At 46.4% G+C, this 20,357-nt stretch overlaps 1 protein-coding gene across 2 annotated transcripts in view; it reads left to right on the forward strand.

The window, feature by feature from the left end:
• LOC146172732 (uncharacterized) overlaps window positions 1-20,357 on the forward strand; it is a 309,284-nt gene that overhangs the window by 102,278 nt on the left and 186,649 nt on the right. The window contains exon 2 of one of the 2 annotated variants that reach the window (XM_084585597.1): window positions 14,899-14,952. The exons of the other annotated variant lie outside the window; for it this stretch is intronic. Coding sequence (XP_084441723.1) covers window positions 14,899-14,952 — 54 coding nt within the window. The remainder of the gene's footprint in view (window positions 1-14,898; window positions 14,953-20,357) is intronic. 2 annotated transcript variants of the gene reach the window in all.

The following is a 20,357-nucleotide window of genomic DNA, read 5'->3' on the forward strand; positions in this document are numbered from 1 at the left end:
TTGCAATAGTCAAAATTTGTGTCGTCTATTTTTTGTTGTGGTTGCTGCGACTGTTGGAAAAAGGAAAACAAAATGCATGGGCCTGCTTTTGGCTCTGTAACTGATTTATTTATAGGAAGGGAAAGGCGCGGTAACTGTCTCACTTGTTTTTCTGTGGACACCGCCACCGCGCCGTAAGGGAAGGGAGGAAGATGGGAGTGAAAGTGGAAAGAGAAAGAGGAATCGTAGTGGAGGGCTACGGAGTAATTTCGACCACCTGGGGATCTTTTGGCTCTGTAACTGAGCCACCTCTGCTGCTTCGTGAGGAAAGAGAGAAACAAAAACTGAGAAGTAAGAAAAAAGTATGAGAAGGATAGACGCGCGCCGCAACAGACATCGTCCGCCACCGAAGCTGTGGCTGGTGCAATGACAGCCTACAACAGATACAACTGCCGGCGGCAAGCGAGCCCTTAAACGGCAGGGGCCTACCATTCCCAGCCCCGTAGGGCTAGGAGCAGTCGAAGGCGAAAGTGATGAAAGTGATGAGTATTCGTGTTTGACCAAGGCAAATAAATGTTGTAATCGAATGTTTATCGATAAAGGATGTAACTGTTCGAAGAAAGTGTTGTATGAGTGCCTTTAACGATGATACAGAAAACCTAATAAAATATATGACAAGATATACATGGCGTCATATTTAGAAAACGGCTTTATTCATTCAAATAGAAAAGCTTACGCTCTTGCATTTCAACGCCCTTCTGCGGCGGCTGCGTGTTTTTATTTTGCGGTGGGAGAATTGAATAAATGCTGCCGACCGTAGCAAAGATGAGTGACGATTCTGACATGTAGCGAGAATTTCGATTCCACACTGAAAAATGAATATATAGTAACTTCGCTCAATAGTTCAAACGTTCTATGTGCGGTGGCCAGAGCACTCTTGCAGCTAAACAGGTGACTCCATCTAGCGACACACTAGGAAAGAAGGCGGAGAGGTTTTACATCTACTAAATTTGTACAACACACTGGTTGCGGCTTAAACATTAATACTAGGTTGCATTATTTTCAGGACATTCCCCTAGATCCCCTATTCATATAATGATATACCTTTTCAGTGCACATGTGCAATAAATGAAGTGACGTGATTGCGGTCATGAAGAAGAACAACGGGTATGAGTGACGACCGAACTCACTCTCATCGGAACTTTATCCTGATAGCTTCCTTTCTTGTTCCTCGAAAAAAGCGGCGGAAAATAGGAGTCGAATGGTCCGCAGGTCGCTATAATTCTTTCGGTCTAAGCTTGGGCATCCGTAGCCTGGTCTGTTTACTCGAAGAAGGTTGGTTGGTTGGTTTGTGGGGTTTAACGAGCACGTCAGTTAGGCTGTGCAACAAATAGCTCTCGTCCGTTATTCAGATACCTGATAACGACAATGTCTTTATCGCCCACAAGGCCTAGTCAGGATTCTAAACCCCCATTACATACCACTATTGCTATTTATAGGCTTTCAAAACATAAAACCTGAAAGAATGCTCAAAGAACAAAAAGAGCTGTTTATAAGTTTACCTTTTTGTTTATGATTTCCTCAACGTTTGTTGCCATTGATTAAAATATGTTGTCCGAAATATTCAGGAAGGGATGATAAGCCGCTACTGCAGCACCTTCCGTCTTATTAAATACAAAATGCGACAAGATATGTTAAACATTGCGTAGGTGTAGCAAGCTGTTTATTAAATTAAGCACAAACATAAAGAAAAGGCGTTCGACGTGGTCATTCCAGAGGAAGGAATTTGAAACCAGGAATAAGTTCAGTACACCTGTCACTGACCTCCCACCAAGCTACGCACACGATTGTGTTGCCTCATCACTTGTAAAGGTTGACCCGTCATTCACTTCATTGGGTCCGGCCACTCGATACACCCTTTGCCCCTAGCCGCGAACATCTCTTTCAGCGGCTGAGATTCGGCTGTTCCAGTAATTCGGCTAATTACGGCTTAGCTAATCAGGTGTAACGGGCAAGATTATCAGGTCGCATGAAGGGGTCATGCTTGTTCAACGTTGGTTCTGCTTAGGTTACTTTTGTGTTTTTACGTTACTCTTTCTTGAGCACAGCAGCATTCAGTCCTTCCGAATGGCTGGTTTCACATTACGGCAGTTCACTGACCCACTCTACTGAAGGGCTGCGAAATGGGCTTTTCCAAAAAACAAAAAAACGAAGAAGGAGACGCAGCCTTTCGATGTGACACCATAGGAGCAAAATCGTCTACGGTTTCTGTTATGTGTCATTGGTCACTTACGTCTAGCCTGTTGAGTAGTGGGAAGGTCATTGCTGGTTGCGTTTCATTGACTTGCCCCTATCAAAGTGATGCTAGTGTTTGTTTGTGTGTGTTTGTTTGTTTGTTTGTGTGTGTGTGTGTGTGTGTGTGTGTGTGTGTGTGTGTGTGTGTGTGTGTGTGTGTGTGTGTGTGTGTGTGTGTGTGTGTGTGTGTGTGTGTGTGTGTGTGTGTGTGTGTGTGTGTGTGCGCGTGTGCGCGTGTGCGTGTGCGTGTGTGTGTGTGTGTGTGTCTATTGGTTGGACGTTTTCGTGGTTGGATGTTTTTTCTATGTGCGACTTGGTCTGTATTTGTGTAATTCTTGTGTACGCTCTGAAAACGACTGCAATATGTTCACCATTTCATGCGCTGAAAGTCCTTCAATTATTGGTCGATTGAAGCAACAATTGTACCAACAAAATGAAAAATCATCTTCGCGTGTGATCAATTGAAGGGATCATTATGAAATGCATCAGCTTATTTACTTGCGCACATGGGCTTGATCCAGGATATGATCATTCCATATCTCCTAAATTTACTTGAACACGCTACTCTAGATTTGATATTTCGAACTCACGTCAATCATAAATTGATAGGTAGTCCTATCTGTGCGGTCTTGTCGCCTTATATGATCTTTAAGGTGAGGTGTCCGTCATACTGCAGTAAAAGTTTTGCTGTCCCCGTGTATAGTCGGTGGACATGAAAAGGCTTTTCTGGATGTCCTTTAAATAGGTTTTGTCGAGATTTCAACTTGTGTGTGTACTTGCTGAATTAAACTCGGTGGGAGTTCGCCAAACGATGAGATAGCGCTTTGTGTTCCCGTGTATTGTACGCATGCAACAAAGCCAACTGCCCCCTTCACAGTCGATGAAACTGCGCCCTGTACAGAGTGCACGAGACCCAAGTCCTGATCGTACATGCCTTGCTATTCACATTAAGGTTGTTCTTGTTCTACATATTTGTTCACTACATCTAACGGTGACGCATCTGTTCACTGTTTAAAACCACTCTGTTCTGTCACGAGCATTATGAACGTACTGACGAAGGCCCCAATCATATGTCTACGTCTCGCAACATCCTGTTTGTTATTCGGAATTGAAATATTTTAAGGCCGAATGGAACATGTGACGTGTTATACAGCACACACAAAATATATTTGGCCTTCCAAAACGCACAGGAGAAACTGAGTAACAAACGTAATTAACATTTGTCTTCAATGACATTGACGGGATATTGGTTGCTTAAAGAATTGAGGGATGAGAACGCCACCAGTTATACCACCGACCTGGCAATGTTTATCCGAGCATAGCCTCCTGCATATGCCTGTGTTCCCGCCCATGCGGTATAAGACCTGCATCAGGGAAGAATCGCGGTCGCACGTCTTCGCTTCTGGATGATTGCAGGAGCGGCGGCGCGCTCTCTCGACGTTGTTACGCAACGAGTTACGGGCTGAGAAAACGGTCTGCGCCACTTTTCTTGCCTCCGCCGTAGCTCAGCATCGGCCACACCTCGCTCATTCTGGGGGCTAGATTGAACCGGCGGAGAGATGTACCTTCCCCGTTATTTGTCTCGGACTAGATATAAACAAGCGAGGCACTTTGCACATCTAGTGGTTGTCCCAAGGAAAGGCAGAGGCAAGCAGCTCGGACAACTCCACATGAGGGGAATACCACAGTAACTAGGCTGGTGTGGATATGGAGATACTCAGAATGTGGTTTCTATGTCTGGGCTCATAAACCCGTTCGTTATAGGTTAAGATTTTGTCAGACGCCAGTCCTGCGTCGCCTATTTGTCTTAAACGAAGCAGCCTTGATATTGCACGTCTGATTGCCCAATTATAGTTAACCGGTTGCCAATTATATTTAAAATAAAGTGGTTATATAGAGCTGAGTTACCTAGCCTAGTTCACGAAAGTTGGCTGTGTGCACGTCAGATAGCTACGATGCATGTGTGGGCTTACAACGCAGTATAGTTGCACTAACAATTACGTTCAAGCCCACGCCTTCATGAAAGAGGTTAGCGCGGCTGAATAATCAGTCTCTGCTTAGCCCAGGCATCAACAGTAGTATGTACTTGTTGATCCGAGTCTCTGAGGGCGGAGGAGGCCGGGAGAAGTTTGTTTTCTTCTAATATCGTCGCTGTGAATGTACAATGATGTAAAGAACATAGCGGTATATCGTTCGTAATTGATTTTGAGGTTAAAAATTCCTGTAATACTAGTAACTATACACTAAAATATTTAGAGATTGGGATATTGTTCCGTAGCTTCGCATCGAGTTGAACTGGATAATAGAAACCAATAACCATAATTCAAGAATCAGAGAGAGACAGAGAGAGAGAGTGATGTCAAACCTCATTGTTAAATGAGGGTTTCTTACATCTCGCAGGCAATTTGAACTGTGAATCGAAAGAGAAAGATTATAACAATGGGAGTGTTTTTGCTGAAACATAGAAAAGAAACTAGCATGTTGCCTCAAGCAATAAATTATTCTCTCCTTTCATGCTTACTTATTTAGGTGTTTAGTAACAATTCATGCCACAGGTATATAACAACGCGGAGTATTACACATTTGAAATATGAATGCAACACTCCGCAAACAAGGCAAGGTGCCAAAAATTGCGTCAACTAAACCCTCAACCTTGATTTCGTTTACTGAATGCCGAAGTCTAATGTTTTCTCTAGCAAAGCGGAGAAAATTTGGCACTTCTTATCTATCCCAACCGTTGTTGTCGCTCCAAATCTTTTGGCAGTACATTCCATTTGTCCATGTTTATTAATATGAATTTCTTTGCCACAAATGCATCTTAAGATAAAGAGTGATGTGTTGAGACTGCACAATGAGGTTGGATTAAATAACCCATTGCTTAACCTTTTCACCCCAGACGAGCCGAGCATCAAGACACGAGAGAGCTTGTATACAGTGTATGAACGTTGTCCATGTTTGGCAAACAGTGAAGATACACTTGTTCTGTCGCATTGAGACTCTCAACGAACAGCTGTCGTACAAATATTCTGTTAAAATATTTTTCTGTGTAGTGTGCAAATCGCATTCAAGAACCTCGGTGGTTTGCTGTTTCGGCGCCACGTGCTTAAACACAACGTTATTTTTTGCTAGTTCAGAAAGGAGCTGAAAAGTTATTTATAGAATTTTGAGATGCTTTTCCTTCTGCTTTTCTCGGGCATTAAGAGAGAAAAACTTGTCGAAAACCACGTTCACACGCGTCTGCAAACATGTTTTCGGCGCGTCACATGAGGAGCCTACCGCATAATTCGACAAATATGTCGGCTTGTGTAACGGTCACCTCGTAATAGAGCTTGATAGGCGCTCACAACCTAAGACCATGGTGAGGTAGGTGAGGCTACCGGTGCCCAACAGTGTGTGATGCCCGTAGGCTGGCTTCCTTTCGAAGCCCGTGACCTTGGACTGATGAAGGGCACTGATACAGGGCGCCAGCATCATTTAACTGCAGCTGTTCCCTTGAACTTCCACCGGCAGGCTGCGACTGCCAAGCGTTTAAAGAATTCCGTCACGGAGAGTGGGAGAGGGCCGGGGTGGTAATACGCTGATTACGACGCCTACTTTCGGCTCCCACTTCTGACCACGCCGACGGACCAGAAACGCGGTCACCAGCGGCCGTCCGCTGCGCACATTACGAGGATTTGCGGGCCGTGGCCTTGGGAGGGGCAGCGTGAAAGGGTTTCCCGATCATGGCGCGGGAGAACGTGGCGTCTGCAGTATGTGGGACGCAGCTCGCCTTCTTTAAGAGTGCTTCGCTTTATGTCACGCCTGCCATTGAGAACGTCCGTGTTTGTGTGTCCCACGTGGGTAACCTCGTCAGTACTTTCCTCTTTGGGGCCATTGAAAAGTAATCAACACGAGATTTAATGCCGTCGTCGAACGGGGAGGGGGTAACGGGACATAGTCGCTTAACACCATCCACGGAAGCCCTCTTTGAAGTCTACGTGAATTATGTATACCAAAAATGAGAGATTACGCCTTGACTCACGCGTTCCTCACGTTGCAAGTCTAAGCTGAAACAGAAATGATAAAGACGAATCAATATCAGAACTTCCCCGATGCATCTGAAAAGCGCTTTAAATAGCGTTTACTGCCGTGGCGGACACAGTGTGTTCACAAAGTACTGACTGTGACAGACGCACAAGCAAAGTCTTGCCTGCATTCCTGGACCACATCTTTATCATCTGCCTGCACTGGTGAACATGTGTTTGCAGTTGCAACATTTAACAGCAAAGGCATGACCTATGACCGTTTAGCTGTGAGAAACGCATGTTTTTTCAGCCGCCGCCCTGGCGCTGCCAGTGGTCAAGAAATATTGCCTCGAACTTCATAACCATCGCCAGGTATTTTCACCACACTATTACATGTTTGAACTCTCTACCAGGAATGATTAAAAGTGGCGTTGATTTCAGTCCAATTCGACAGAGACGGAATGATTGCAAGCATATATAGTGCCCGAAAGAACGCTTCATTACTCCACTATGATTTAGGTGCTGAATAGAATTACATTCCGCTTGAAGTAATCGTCCGTCCCGTTGGCTGAGTTCCGCAGTAGCATTAGTTTGCCTTGTTAAGGCTTTCGGTGTCGCAAAATAACTAGGTAAGCAGTATGTATGTATGTATGTATGTATGTATGTATGTATGTATGTATGTATGTATGTATGTATGTATGTATGTATGTATGTATGTATGTATGTATGTATGTATGTATGTATGTATGTATGTGTATGTGTATGTGTATGTGTGTATGTGTATGTGTATGTGTATGTGTATGTGTATGTGTATGTGTATGTGTATGTGTATGTGTATGTGTATGTGTATGTGTATGTGTATGTGTATGTGTATGTGTATGTGTATGTGTGTGTGTGTGTGTGTATGTGTATGTGTATGTGTATGTGTATGTGTATGTGTATGTGTATGTGTATGTGTATGTGTATGTGTATGTGTATGTGTGTGTGTGTGTGTGTGTGTGTGTGTGTGTGTGTGTGTGTGTGTGTGTGTGTGTGTGTGTGTGTGTGTGTGTGTGTGTGTGTGTGTGTGTGTGTGTGTGTGTGTGTGTGTGTGTGTGTGTGTGTGTGTGTGTGTGTGTGTGTGTGTGTGTGTGTGTGTGTGTGTGTGTGTGTGTGTGTGTGTGTGTGTGTGTGTGTGTGTGTGTGTGTGTGTGTGTGTGTGTGTGTGTGTGTGTGTGTGTGTGTGTGTGTGTGTGTGTGTGTGTGTGTGTGTGTGTGTGTGTGTGTGTGTGTGTGTGTGTGTGTGTGTGTGTGTGTGTGTGTGTGTGTGTAAGCTACGGAGTAATTTCGACCACCTGGGGATCTTTAACGTGCGCTGACATCGCACAGCACACGGACGCCTCTTCCCACCTTCGCTGCCTCGTGCGGACAGAAGGAAGTAGAGAAGAAAAGAAAAAAGAATAGGGAGAGAAAGACGCGAGCCGCAACAGCGGTCGTCTACCACCTAAGCGGTGGCGGGTACAGTGACGGCCTACAACAATACAAATTCGGTGGCTGGCTAGCCCTCGCCGCAAGCGGCGTTGACCTACCGTCCCAGCCCCGTAGGGCCAAGAATTGTCCAAGCACCCGTCGCCAAAAAACGAGTACAGTCGCATTCGATGAGAGCACCGAAATGTATTCGAGTTTTTTCAACTTTGTGAATTTTGTTGCTCGTACTTCTTTGAGCGTGAAAAATTTCTCATAACCTCATGCATAGATTTTGTGAATCCTTATTTAAAAAGAGAAGACGAGCAAACGGCGTGTAATTCTCAGGTTTTGACATATTTTTCGAACGATGGCGAGTATACGTGGATGCGAGTGTGCACAGTGTCCCCGCTAACCTGTTCCAAAGCTTCAATAGAGACACCATGTTCTACAACAACTCTACTAGCGCTAAATGTTAGGCGGCCACCTCTACCAGGCAAGATTATTTAAAATTTTCTAATGACTTCTTAAAAATCAATGAAACCTTTTATTGGCGACTAAGACACGAAAATGTAAATGAAAAATTGGCATAACGTGCTGAAAAATGCCTGTTTAGGTTGCTGTCTTTAAAGTATAACACCAAAAGTGTGATGTTTTTCTTTTATAAAATAGACACCAAGAGATTTGAAATTCGCCGCGTGACTACGCGCTTCTTCGTGGTTATGTGTCATCAAAGGCCCTCGAAAACTGAATTCGATTAGAGAAAGCCGCCGTGAATAATCGGTGCAGCATTTACCGCGATTGTTTGGTTTGTTTGCGGGGTTTAACGTCCCAAAGCAACTTAGGCTATGAGAGACGCCGTAGTGGAGGACTCCGGAAATTTCGACCACCTGGGGTTCTTTAATGTGCACTGACATCGCACATCACACGGGCGCCTTGCTTTTCGCTTCCATAGAAAAGCTGCCGCCAAGGCCGGGATTCGATCCCGCGTCCTTGGGAACAGTAGTCGAGCGCCGTAACCACTGCGCCACCCCGGCTTTTTTTTTTTCTTTATTACCAATTTTTTTTAAGCACACAGCATAAACTCTGAATACACAACAAAAAGCAAAACAAAGGGAATGCTAAAAGCACTAGGCACGTTCTGCCTAAAGCGCTAGATTTAAAAGGGCTTTACTGAAGCCAGCTGGTCCAGTACAGGTAGCCACTCCGGATAATTATCTTGTGCACGCAGAATTTCTCTCAGGTATACCACGCTCTCGATGAAGTAGTGTCGAGCGGGGTGTACAACTGTTCGCTCATGCCTGACATCCATTCGCGTTTTCCATACGCTATGCATACATAATAGCATCAGCATGTCATTCGGCACTCCTTCAGGGTCGGCGCATGGCAGATATCGGATACCGAATGGCGTTATTGGCAATTCCTTTTTTAAAGTTCGCTTCAAGATATCCCAGCGGAAAACTGTCATGGCACTCGAAGAAGATGTGTTCAATGGTCTCGGGTTTTTTGCAAATAATGAAGTTAATAGACCAAGGTACAAAGAGCCCTTTGTTCTGCAGCCATGGTTTGACTGGAAGAGTGCCGGAATGCAATTGAAGAAAGAATGATTTTGCACCAGCTCTGACAGGCATACGTTTTTCCCTTTTCAAAACGTCACGCTCAGACCCTACATTATACACAGCGCGGTATACTGGCACTGCCAAAAACACATCTCGCAGATCCTTATACAACTTCTTCCGTGGCACAATTGACAGATATTCATTTGAGAACCTTGCCTTAAGGATATGAAAAGATAAAAGAACTTCCCGCAAAAAGGTGCTTGCTGGGAGGAAGAAACGCAGCGAGTTAAAAATCAAACGAACAAGTGGGGAGGACACAACTTTTCTATGTTTTCTAGAGCTGCTGTGTGTAACGTATTTTTGGTTGCCAAGATATTTTATGTTCTTCAAGCTCTATCGATGACAAGAGCGTCTGTACAGAACCTTCACCGTGTATTTGCAACGTTTATATGGGCATCCACATGGGAACGCACGAACCGGGGCAATCTGTTTCACGCAGTTCAGAATGGGGGCCTCGGGTTGACGCATCTATTTCTCAAGCAAATTGTGACTAGATTTTCTTTTCTGCGTGAGAAAAGTGACACCTTTCTAAGGACTGTAATTCAAGTGAGATTACGTGAGTCACTGCCTGATTACGTCGTATCTGCTTTTTCAAAACTGCGCCACCCCGGCGTCAGCCGCAATGTGATGTCGACTGATGGCATTAGCAAGCGGCTGTGCGGACACTGTCGCTCGTATACCATTGTCACTCTCTCGACCATCACGAGGATGAAAGCTTGGAAATTTTTAATCGGCCGAAGCACGTGTTTTGTTGCACTACAAAATTTGCTTTTAGATAATGCTAAGCCATACTAAGGTGAAAGGCTGCTTCCCGAGGATCTCCCAGGCGGTCCCGGCGCTATACGGGAGCATAAACCTCTCTCCTGCAACACTACAGGAAGTATAAGCCTGTACGCCACAATGGCTGCCATTTTGTGTCACATGTTACTCAGCAAAAGGCTGCGGAAATATATAATCGCCTTATCGCTGCACGCGTTCCTGAAGCTGTGAACTGCACCACAAAATGGCGGCCGTGACGCCTCATGAATACCTCCTAGACTCTCATTCAGAAGCTGTTTTCAAGAGTACGAAAGGTAAGGGCGAGCTGGCGTTATCGAGACGGAGTGCACTATACGATTCATTTGTTACGCTCCTATCGGCTACGTTGTATACGAATATGCTTGCAAGCCAACCACATTATGCCTGTTATATTCATTGATGCCGGTCTCCTGTACCATCCATATTGCTGCAAACAACTTGTGAAACGGAGCGTATTACACGACTGTCACCGCAGTGTTTGGCAGCACACAGAAAAAAAATTGTGAATTGCGCATAGGACAGATAGCCACAAAGAACGGACTGGCACTGGAACGAGAGGGATAACCGAACACCATAAGCTATAGTCTCCTTCACCTCTTTGTCTCTATTACAGGACACGCATAACTCAGCAGCGATGTCACAATAGCCGTGAGAGCAGCGCCATTTATGAGGGGTGATCTCGAAAGCAATGCTAGTGAAGGCTGCTCTAAGTAAAACGACTTATTACGCATCTCTTACTGACCCAGTAAACGTAAGGTATTTCTTCACAAGCCGCTTGACCAGCGAGGGAAAGGTGCCTAAGCCTATGCATAGCCTTCGGCGCCGATTACTGAGGCACACCCCCTCAAACGGGTCCTGCTGCTAAGGCGAGCCTCACCTTCATTACGTCTTGATTGAGAGACGTGGAGTGAGGGACCTTCACAATGCCGTGTAGAGCGGAGAACGGGTTAGCAGGAGGAGAGTGTCTCGCAACAAGTGCGTATTTTCACGCTCTTAGGTGATCCCTTATCGCTGACAGCACGCTGGCAACAGATAGAAATCTACAAGAGTTCATGAAAGCATTTGAGCTCAGGAGAAGAGAAAAGGCAAAGTCAGTTCAGTTCAGTTCAGGCGTTCAGTCGTGTCCGACTCTTCGTGACCCTATGGACCATGTCACGCCACGCTTTCCGGTCTCTCGCTATCTTCTTAACATCACATAGCTTCATCTGCAATGCCTCGAGAATGCCATCTAACCATCGCGTTCGCTGCCTACCCCTTCTCCGGCGACCCTCAACCTTTCCCAACATCAAATCTTTCTCCAGCGACTCCTCTCTTCTCATCAGATGACCAAAGTAGCTGAGCTTTAACTTTAGAATTTGACCCTCCAATGAGCAGTCAGGGTTTATGGTCGACAATATCGACTGATTTGATCTTCTGGCAGTCCAAGGAACTCTCAAGAGTCTTCGCGAGCACCACAATTCAAACGCGTCAATTCTTCGGCGGTCAGCCTTTTTCACAGTCCAACTCTCGCATCCATACATCACAATTGGAAAGACCATAGCACGGGTTATACGGATCTTGGTTGGCAGACTAATGTCTCTGCTTCACGCGTCAGCCACACGAGGGCGGCGTCGGGGCCCAAGCTGCGTAGCGCCTTCTCTCACCGAGTGGCTGAACGGCCCCTGGGGCAGGCGGCTAGCGGTGAAGACCTCGCTGCGCCAGCCATGAGGCGCTCCCGGTCACGCACGGGCAACACGCCGCCCTTAGAGATGGCCGGCAACCGCTCCCAGCAGAGCGTCAGGCTGGGCTCTCCTAGGCCTTCTGCCTCGGCGGGCCTTAACGGCGGGAGCCGGACGCTGATCGCCTTCAGCAGCAGTGCCAGCAGCCAGGGTGGGGGCAGCAGCAGCGCCTACAGACGCGTCTCTTCACACGCCGGGGGTCAGCGCCTGGATCCTGCAGGATCAGCTTCGGCCATGCACCGGAGCGTCGTCGGTCACGGGAGAATCGCGAGCGGTACTGAGCACGCACAATTAAGGATGCAGTCGTCGCGCAGCGACTCTCTCATTCACGAGAAAGCGCTCTCTAGCGAGAGCTGGAGTTCTTTGCAACGACAGTCCGGAAACGCTCTCGGCGGCCTCACGTCCATTCACATAACGCCCATTAGTAGTGGAATAGAATCCATGTTCGACAGCCGCACCTCGCGGGACCTGAGGATTCGAGGCAAGACCCGCAGCGGAGAGGGAGCCGCCTACCTACTCGCCCACCAGCTGGAGGAGAGCGGCAGCTCCCTCTCGTCAAGGAGGATGCGCCGCCTCAGCGGTTCGCAGATACGCGCTGCGTCCGCCTCGCGGTCCCCCGCCAGCCGCGAAGAGCACGGAGCTCTGCGCGAACTCGTCGAGAGGGAAATTCACGAAGCCAAGCACAGAAGGCTCGGTTCCTCCTTGACACGCGCAAGCAAGGCTGGCAGTTCTCACTCGTCCAGCGAAATTAGGCGCGAGGCCCAGCGCCATACTTCCTCTTCACTCGCCACGGACGCCAAGTCATCGAAGAGCGGCGTGGTACAAGAAGCGCGCAGCTCAAGCTCGGGGCATGCGCAACGTTCTCGCACTGCCAGTTCGTCGGAGAAAATGATACGCACCCTTGGAACTAGGAGCAGCCAAGGGGCGTTGGCGTCCGCCAGCAAAACTGAGTACGAGTCCGCAGAAAGACTGAAATCTCTGACCGACAAGAGGAAAACGTCAGAATCGAAGCTAGCCGCGGTGTCTCTAACCGAAAGCTCGACCCGCAAGGACATGGCAGGTGTCCCTGGACTGTTCCCTGCCGATGCTACGCTGTCGCAGAGCGGCACAAGTCCAATCAGACAGGGCTTTGAAATGTCAACAACGCTTAACGCAGAACGAATGACAGGCACGACGGCGACGGATACGAAGCACTCTGATGTATCTGCTTTCACATCGCGTGAAAAGGTGCATGCCGTTGGTAGTGCTGCTGAAAGACCGTTGTCTCGTCCTCTGCAGCAGAAACGGCGAAGCTGGACGCTTAACAGACACGGATTGCCCTTTGTATTACTTTGTTTTTGGTTTGACGTTCCTAATCGACTTAGGCTATGAGAGGCCCCGTAGTTTCCATGCGTACTCCGATAAATTTTGCCCGCTTCTTCCTATGAATTCTTGTCTGGACTAAACCCCGTTAAAGTTAAAATTGCATTTGTCAATTGCGCCCACCAAGCGCCGCATGATTTTCTTCTAAGATTGCGATGGTCAGAAGAGCTTATAAATATTGGAAACTATTATCCCTGTTGCGTGAGAGAGTGCGGAGGGCGCGGCTGCTAATTTAGCGCAATGACGCAGAATCGGAGTTTATTTGCATCTACAACAATAACAACAGCAAAACGCTATTCGTTTTTGTGCGCCCCAAAGGTATGCTCTCTTTCTATTCGCCACCGCCATGTGCGACAGCCGACGCAGCCGCAGCGAAATGCAGCGAACGCAAGAGTATCAGTGAAAGGAGGAAGCATTTTGGCCATTTAAGCGCTGTGCAATCGGCCGCCCAACGCTTCCTTCCGCGGACATGCTCCAACGTGTTCATCTACACTTGTCATGTGTGTGCGTATGTGTGTGTGTGCAAACGCTGGTCAAGCCCAGCGCTCGAGAGAGAGAGTGTCGCCCTCGCCCGCATTAACAGGAGGTTCCTCCGCGCCGCCGGGCCGTCATTACACCCGCCACCGTTTTGGTGGTGGACGACGGCTGTTGTTGCGGCGCGCGTCTTTCTTTCCCTCTTCCTTTTCTTCTCTATTTTCTCTTCTGTTGTTGTTGTTGTTGTGACTGTAGGAAGTAGGAAAAGAAAATGCACAGGCCTGCTACTGGCTCTGCAGCTGAGCTGCCTCGCGCAGACAGAAGAGAAAATAGAGAAAAAAGAAAAGGAAGAGGGAGAAAAAGACGCGCGCCGCAACAACAGCCGTCGTCCACCACCGAAGTGGTGGCGGCTGCAATGACGGCCTACAACAGATAAAAATTCGGTGGCAGGCCAGCCCCCGCCGCAAGCAGCGGTAAAACGATAGTATAGGAGCGCAAGGCGATAAAATATGTCATGTTCAGGCCTAAGTATCAGGCCTGTGAGCGCCGTAAAACGCAAAAAGCGTGAAAATTTGCTATGCCAGTAAATCTAAAAGACGGGTGGTTGCCTGCCTTGTTTTCCTAAAATCGGCGCATCTTTTTGTATCATTCTTTTTTTTTGCTGCATAGGCGAAATCCACGGATTTTCTCTGCAATATTGGAACACTATAAACAGTAAATCGCTAATGCTTTGCATAAGGAACGTTTTCGTCGCCGACAAAGCCGCCGTAAACTCGGAAGCAGACATACGCCACGTGCGTTTCTTCGAGCGCCGCAACCGTTGAGGAGACGGAATTACGCGCCGCCGGCTGCTGATCCACACTTTCGAAGCGATGGTGGCGCCACCTCTAGGTCGATCTCGCGGCGAATAGCATTAAGTGAAAACATTTTGAACTTCTCCCTGTCCTGTTGAGAGAGACATAACGGTCATAAAGAACAGTATAAACCCAATACTTGAATTGATTGAACAGCCATGCGATGCTTTTTGTTTACAGTAAGCTGTTTGCCAACCGTGCACCTCAGCGGCTACCCAGGCGAAAGCAATTACATTATAAGCCAACCTGTCACACGCAGCTATCTGCAAGTGTGAAGCAATATAGCGCCCTTTCGACCTCATAACCTTTACGTACTTATAAAGCTACATCTTTTTCATTCTTTTTGTTGCAGAATCCTGCCCTCCCCGTTCCATTTAGAGAAAGCCTCACTCCATCCAATGTCGCGGTAAGCCATTAAGCCGTCGATATTCATGGTGATTAACGGCGTGGTCACTAAGGCTCCAGTATTACTTCCGGTATGGCGACACAGCTCAATGAGCGAGGTGTTGAAACAAGCGCATTTTAGGGCACAACCGTAGTACATGTTCGTGGTGAACACGAGCAATAAAGATGGAGGCCTTGGAGGCACGAAATGAGCCGGTAGCCCTATTTTCGCCCTCATCGTAACTTATTCTCCGGTAGTTTACCTTCCGAGCTGTCACCATTGCGTTTTTACAAACCGGCAGAGGTTGTGCAACCTCGTGATAGAATATCGGCAAAGGTGCGTCAGGTGCTAGAAATATTTCCGGGAATGTTTCGCTCTTCCCTCGGGGCGGAAAGTTTTGTAGCGAAAGCTACACTGCGGTAGGTTTTCAAGCCGTCGGCGTGGCACCGTTTTACCCTAGCACCGTGGCACAGTGGAAAACGAAGAAGAAGAAAATAATAAGAAGTAAAAGAAGAAGACGAAAATAAGACGGAGAGGAAGGAAAGGAGAAGAAGACAGATAACTCGGTACTTGGTAGAGGCGAATGCCTATAGCGAGTGTCTAGGACAGGAGGTACATTAGAACGGCGTGACGGCGGTGTGCCCCAAGTTCGACGTAGAGACGATGTCCTATCACTAGAAGTCTTCTACACCCGGATGAGAATGGTCAACGACGAGAGGCAAAGGTTCTCATACGTGAAGTGATTCCCCTATGGCCATAGAGTTCCTTACACTAACTAGAGGGAAAGCTGAGGGCGCTGCACTTCAGCCACCATGGGCGCGCTAAGAATCATGGGCCGGTGTGCTACTTGTTGCGGGACAGTCGGTTTTTCTCGGGTACGTGGAGTGGCATTACTGCGATGTTTCTTTTTTGTCGTCATCCTCATCTGAAGGTGCGTACATAGACCGCGAAAGCTATAGTAGCGAAGGCGCAGAAGCAGACGTCGCCAATAAATGGTTTTTGTTTCCCGATATGCCACTAAAAACTTCCTTAAGTAATTGCACAGCCATAAATATTTTTGTAACGTTTTTTATTTCAAATTTTGCCTATTAAGTGCGAAATATTGGTATTTGTGCTGCTCAAAACTAAGCCAATAGGAGAAAGAGCCATCGCTTATATTGGATAAATCTCACACTGACATGCTGATTCTCTCTCTTTTTGCAATTTATAGTCACAATATTCAATCTTAGGACATTATTTACGGTAGAACAACGTTTATCTTTGCATTAGTTTTGGCCAAAAGTTGTAGTTCTGCACTCGGTAGCTCTCCGGCCCATGATGCTTTGAGCGCCCATGGTGGCTGAACTGGCCGTCTGGAAACTCCATGTAAACTCCTATAGACGGCAGCACAGCTTTCCCTCTAGGTAAGGTAAGAAACTCTATGCCTATGGCATAAATAAAGCTAAAACTATAGAGTAAACTACTATGCGCAAAAGCCATGTCTTTACTTTGAAGCCGAACCGACGCGTAGCGCGTAACTCCAGGTTTAACCACAAGCTAAACCAGAGCTAATTTTATATGGTTTAATTGCTCATACCAGAACACGCGTTGCGGAAAATAGTACGAAGCGTGTAACCCGTCCAGAATGGCTGCGCAACGCTTCTTCTTGAGTTGAGAGCCTTCACATCTGCGGTGGGAAAGTCTGGCGCTGATATCGAGCTCGGCCAGTGTCTTGCGGAATGCATTGAAAACTTGCTGCAGATACAACGCCGTCCTTCTGTTCATCAATGTACACATCTGGTAGGTCGGTGGCTGAAGTAAAAAAAAAAAAGAAAACAACGCAAGACGCCGTACAGATGTGGACAAAACGACACAGAGAAGAATTGCCTATGGAGTGGATGAATCGTTTTTAATTACTGTGTGAATAATGCCACGGCATGGCTGGGTACATGTGAGGAGACGAAGCGAGCAAAGAAAATGCAAAACAAAATCAAAACAGTGAAACCTCTCATTCTCCATTCAAGGCAGGTTACTCTGAAGGCGCGACTGAGATCGCCGACGCAAGAAGCCTCCTTGCACGCAGCAACGGGAGCAGAGAAAAAAAAAAAAAAAAAAAAAAAAAAAACGGACAATAATGCAATGGACAAAATTCATAAATTTGCCTCATATGCTGCAAATTTTCGACGTAATAAACGCCATGTTTGAAATTCTGGTTAGGAATCATAAGAGCCAGAGCGGTATACAAATACGCTTAGAAAAGGGTATACTGCTGATGGAGAAAATACTGATACTCTGTGAAGTTTGACTCCTCGAAAAATAAGTGAAACAACTATCCGCCATTAAAACCGTGGAGAGTACACGTGATAATGGGCAGTATTAGGGCAGCTTTTTACGGCGGGAATTGATTGGAGGTATTCGGCTTAAAAATAACGGAGGGGAAGGCTCAAAATGAGTGACTGCAGGGCATACACCGGTGCTAGGGAAAAATCGCGGCTGGCCACCTTGATCAGAACAAAATGTTACGGTCATTCAAAATAGCACAGGATACAGAAGGCTGACTACTAAGCCAGTTGGCACGTGTTCTGCTCGTCCTCGATCTCATTAGTAGCCGCTTCTACGTCTTTAATTAGTTCCCGAGCACAAAGCGGTTACGTCATTTATTCCATCCCCGCAGGATTTGGGTATTCTCGGGATATGTCCCAATTTATGACCTTCACCGTGCTTTTTTTCTTTTTTTTTTTTTTCAAGTGGCCCGTCCTCTAGATGCAACAATTTCTAAAATGTTGTGAACATTTCGTAGGTTTTCCTGAGTGTTGCACCCCATGACTTTGGTGCATTCAGCACGCAATAATGTTCTCACGTTCTGTCTTCCAGCTAGTTTTAAGACAAGATACGAACACACAGACCACGACCTGGTCGAGTACTTAGGCACAACATAATCAATGTACATAGCAACAGAAAACAATCCGGATGCATGTTTTGGGAACTTTTGGACTTGCAGAGAAAAAATCAAATTACAGTGCATTTTTTATCCTAGGGCACTTCAATGCTCGTCACCAGATAAGGAGATACAGAAGGGCAAACGCAAAAGGCAATATGCTTCTAGGCTGCCGAAAAATACAGTCTAATCCCCATTGCTGATGCAAGGGAGCTGTTTGGGCTAGTTGCTGAAGAATCATGGTGAAAAACAGCGCCTTATTTCTGACAAGAGTTCCTACAGAGGCACAGAAACAACTTAAAAGACAACACAAAGCCAGAATGCACAATGGTCACAGAGGGTACCAAAGCCATGTGGTGCAACACTAAGAAAACCTAGGCATTAATCACAGCACAAGCTAAATTGTTGTGGATGGAAGACCGACCACGTGGAAAAAGAAAACAATACAGTTCATAAATTGGGACATATTTCTGAAATGCAGAGACTCCAGAGATGGAATAGACGACGTATAAGCACTCGAGGAGACGAACTAATAAAGGAAGCAGAAGCCGCTACCACTGACATTGATGACCAGCAAATCACATACGCGGTATACCGTTGGTAAGCAAATATATCGCATAAAAATAAAGCTTGGAGGACCGACTCACAACAAGGAAATAGGATAGAGGTCTGCACACGCAGACTTAGTGAGAAGATCGAACATGGACCTGAGCGATGGTTTAGAGCGCAGCATGGGGACTGTACGAACCTGGCAGCTGCTTTGATACTTGATAGACAAAAAGAGCAGGAAAGCGGCGGAAAAACAACAGCTTCAGAAAGCAATGCATAGCTATTCGAGAAAGGAGTACTAACTCAGGCGTGGTATACTGCCTCAGCAGGTGCGACCTAGCTCCTAGAATACCGTGGACTGGTGAATGCGACGCTAGATGCTCCGATCACTCTAACGGGACTCAGCGCCGAGATCAGTAGGTTAAAAACCAAGTCTGCAGTTGGCTCAGATCGGGTCAACAACAGAATGCTTCGAAATTCAGATGAAATGTCGACTTATAACTCTATCGCATACATACGGGACTGTGAGGAGAAAAACGCAATCTCACAGGATTCGTAGTTAAGCTAAGTCATTATACCCAAACCTCGAAGAAGATAATATTACAAAATCCTAATTTTTCTTACATCATGCGTGGGCAAGATCATGGAGGAAGTTGTGCAAACTACCCAGCCGGAAAAACCTGCAGAAAGTTTTATTTTGTTATGACAGAATTTCTGTGAGGTTTTGGAAGAAAACCTGTTGTGAAAACAGAACTTTCTGTATTATTATTCGAATTTTTTGTAGTTACATCAGGGAAGTACTAATGAACTGCAGGCAACAGAAAAGAAAACTACAGGACTGCAGGAAAGTACTAAACAAATGCAGGAACATTTGATGTTTACTACAAAACCACAGGCTTTTTTGTCGTATTTTTCACACGGTTCGGTAGTTGTTTATTTTTTTTTTCGAGTGGGTAGGCTTAACCTAATTCCTAGAAGAGAGAGAAGAGGTTTCCTAGAATTCCTAAGACTGGAAGAAGATAGCTGCGCAGTACGAAAAGAAACTGAAAAAGGTTTGAGGGGGAGCCTCAGTTTGAAAGCGAAGCCAATGTTTCGACAAGGGTACGCCTTCGTTTGGCCCAGTCAAAGATCGCTTTCTGTCTTGCCTTGTCGAAACGTTGGCTGTGCTTGCGAATTGAGGCTCCCCCTCAATCCCTGTTCAGTTCAATTTCATATTAACAGATGATAGGATATTGACCATGACTCTGTGTAACCGATGTCATGCGACAACCGAAACACCAGATAATTGAGACACGAATTGGAGAAACGAGAGTGGTTGTGGGCCTTGGTGGAGGAAAGGCTTTTGATGGCGTCCGCCTCTGCGCAATCCTAGATTACCCTGGTGTGCTAGGGGTAGGAAACCAGACCCACAGGTATATTATATATTTTATAGCGAACAGAACAGCAGACATAAGATTTGATGATTGCGGACGGAAAGGGGTTCGACTCGAAGCCATTGGTGTACCGTAGGAATCGATGATCTCACCCACACTTTTAACGGCTATGACCGGCGTTAAGAGCAAGCTGGCCGAAATAGAGGGACTCCGTTATACTACATAGTGAAAAACAGCGCGCACAACGAAGCAAAGCAAAGCTGAAGGAACACACCACCAGCGCTAACCCGTAACTGATGTTTTAATGAAGGAAAAGAAGAAATATATTAAGTAGCCACCTGCACAGGTCACACCCATGAAAACGCAAGTTCACGCATGACAGATATTACTAATCAGGAGCGGAGTGCCCCCGGTCATTCATGCAATAGGATTCCATATCTAACAGACCACAGAAGGTGCGCTAACCCACTGGACAGCTTTTTTTACAATAAAAAGGCTTCCATAACCTCTTGGCTGACATGGTTGTGATTGCAGAAAAGAATATGAAGTCTTGAAAACAAGAGCGAGCATTTGCAAACCGAGCAGTC

Source organism: Amblyomma maculatum, chromosome 11 (assembly GCF_055883805.1).
Source record: "Amblyomma maculatum isolate TAMU_Amacu chromosome 11, ASM5588380v1, whole genome shotgun sequence".
Taxonomy (NCBI): domain Eukaryota; kingdom Metazoa; phylum Arthropoda; class Arachnida; order Ixodida; family Ixodidae; genus Amblyomma; species Amblyomma maculatum.